Raw genomic sequence first — 1290 nt, forward strand, 5'->3', positions numbered from 1 at the left:
GCTAAAACTAGGAGTGATGATGCTGATTAGCATCGAACACTTCTGATTTTGCCTGTCTGTTCTCTGAAAATGTTTCTAGTTTACAGAAGAATTTAATCTTTCCAATCTTTCTTTCGCTCCTGTTTACAAGAGTTATTGCTTTTCTTCTCATGTTTCATTTAAATAAAAAATAAAATCTGGTATTTTGTACAAAATACAAATTTGTGATTATACATTTTGTGTAAACTGTATTAAATTTGTTTTTCAATATCTAATATAAACCGACATCTGGGTTGACTAAACATTCAACTTGCAATTGTTGTATTACGATGATAACCAAATGTTGAACATTCCAGATCGAAAAGGATCTGTTGGATTTTGAAAACATTTCACCAAACAAATATGAAAGCAAAGAAAATTATTTTTCATCTCACGTTATCTTCCTCTAGCACTGCATATGTTCCACCAAAATATGATCATTGCTAATTATCATCGTCGGCAGGCATAAAGCATATATTGATCTTTTATTTCCCGGCCTTGACCCTTCTGCAAAGCAGCTAAAGCCTATTCAAATACAAAGGGAGAATCTACAAGTGATAAACTTTTCAGAAGCTGAAATTAGAAAAATAAGTCCATGCTAACATTAAGCAATCACCTTGTATTGGCGGGCAACTGCAGTTGTGGAAAATTCCGTTCTATTTTTAGATACGGGTGTGTCTTGTTTACATCGGTTTGGATGAAGGAAACAAGCGTTGTTTGCTTCATTTCTATCCATCAGACTTGACAGTTCACTGAGAACATGCAACGGCGATGAAATTTTTTAAATCATATTACAAATACTAATGACTAAAAGTGCAAAGTGGAAAAGTAAATATTTAAAAGGAAAACAGCTAAAAGCAATTTAAAAATTCCCCTGTCAAATTGGTGACGTCACGGATAAAACACTAAAAGAAATCAAAGATTACGTAATGAATTGTTATGTAATTAAAAATTTGGACCAATGAAATGAAAAAACTTGTAGCTAATCAAAGCCGAACAATTTTAACCCTTTGATGGATTGTTGGCGATAGGTACGTTGTTGGATTGTTGGGGTAGGCCACACCCCACTTTAGAAAAACACGTGTAAAAAGCTGGGAGTATGTTCAACTTTTGTGAAATTTATTTTATTGGATAGTTCGAAGAATTCTGTACATGATGGTATTAAAGCATTTCCAATTTTAATAATTTTTTAGCATTTTATTGGCAAAAAATGCGACAAAATTTTGGTTGAAAAATCGTCTTTTTTCAGTTTTTTTCTTCGCGTGGAATTAA

The 1290-nt window shown here is 32.5% G+C and overlaps 1 protein-coding gene across 1 annotated transcript; it reads left to right on the forward strand.

Moving 5' to 3' along the window:
* Window positions 1-1228: 1228 nt before the first annotated feature.
* Tsp_11308a (phospholipid-transporting ATPase ID) lies at window positions 1229-1244 on the forward strand (the record flags this gene model as incomplete). The annotated part of the gene is made up of 1 exon (XM_003369973.1): window positions 1229-1244. A coding segment is annotated over exon 1 (16 nt), but the record flags the coding sequence as incomplete, so codon positions are not given.
* Between the last annotated feature and the right edge of the window lie 46 nt (window positions 1245-1290).

The sequence above is a fragment of the Trichinella spiralis genome (genome assembly GCF_000181795.1).
Source record: "Trichinella spiralis strain ISS 195 chromosome Unknown Scfld1356, whole genome shotgun sequence".
Taxonomy (NCBI): domain Eukaryota; kingdom Metazoa; phylum Nematoda; class Enoplea; order Trichinellida; family Trichinellidae; genus Trichinella; species Trichinella spiralis.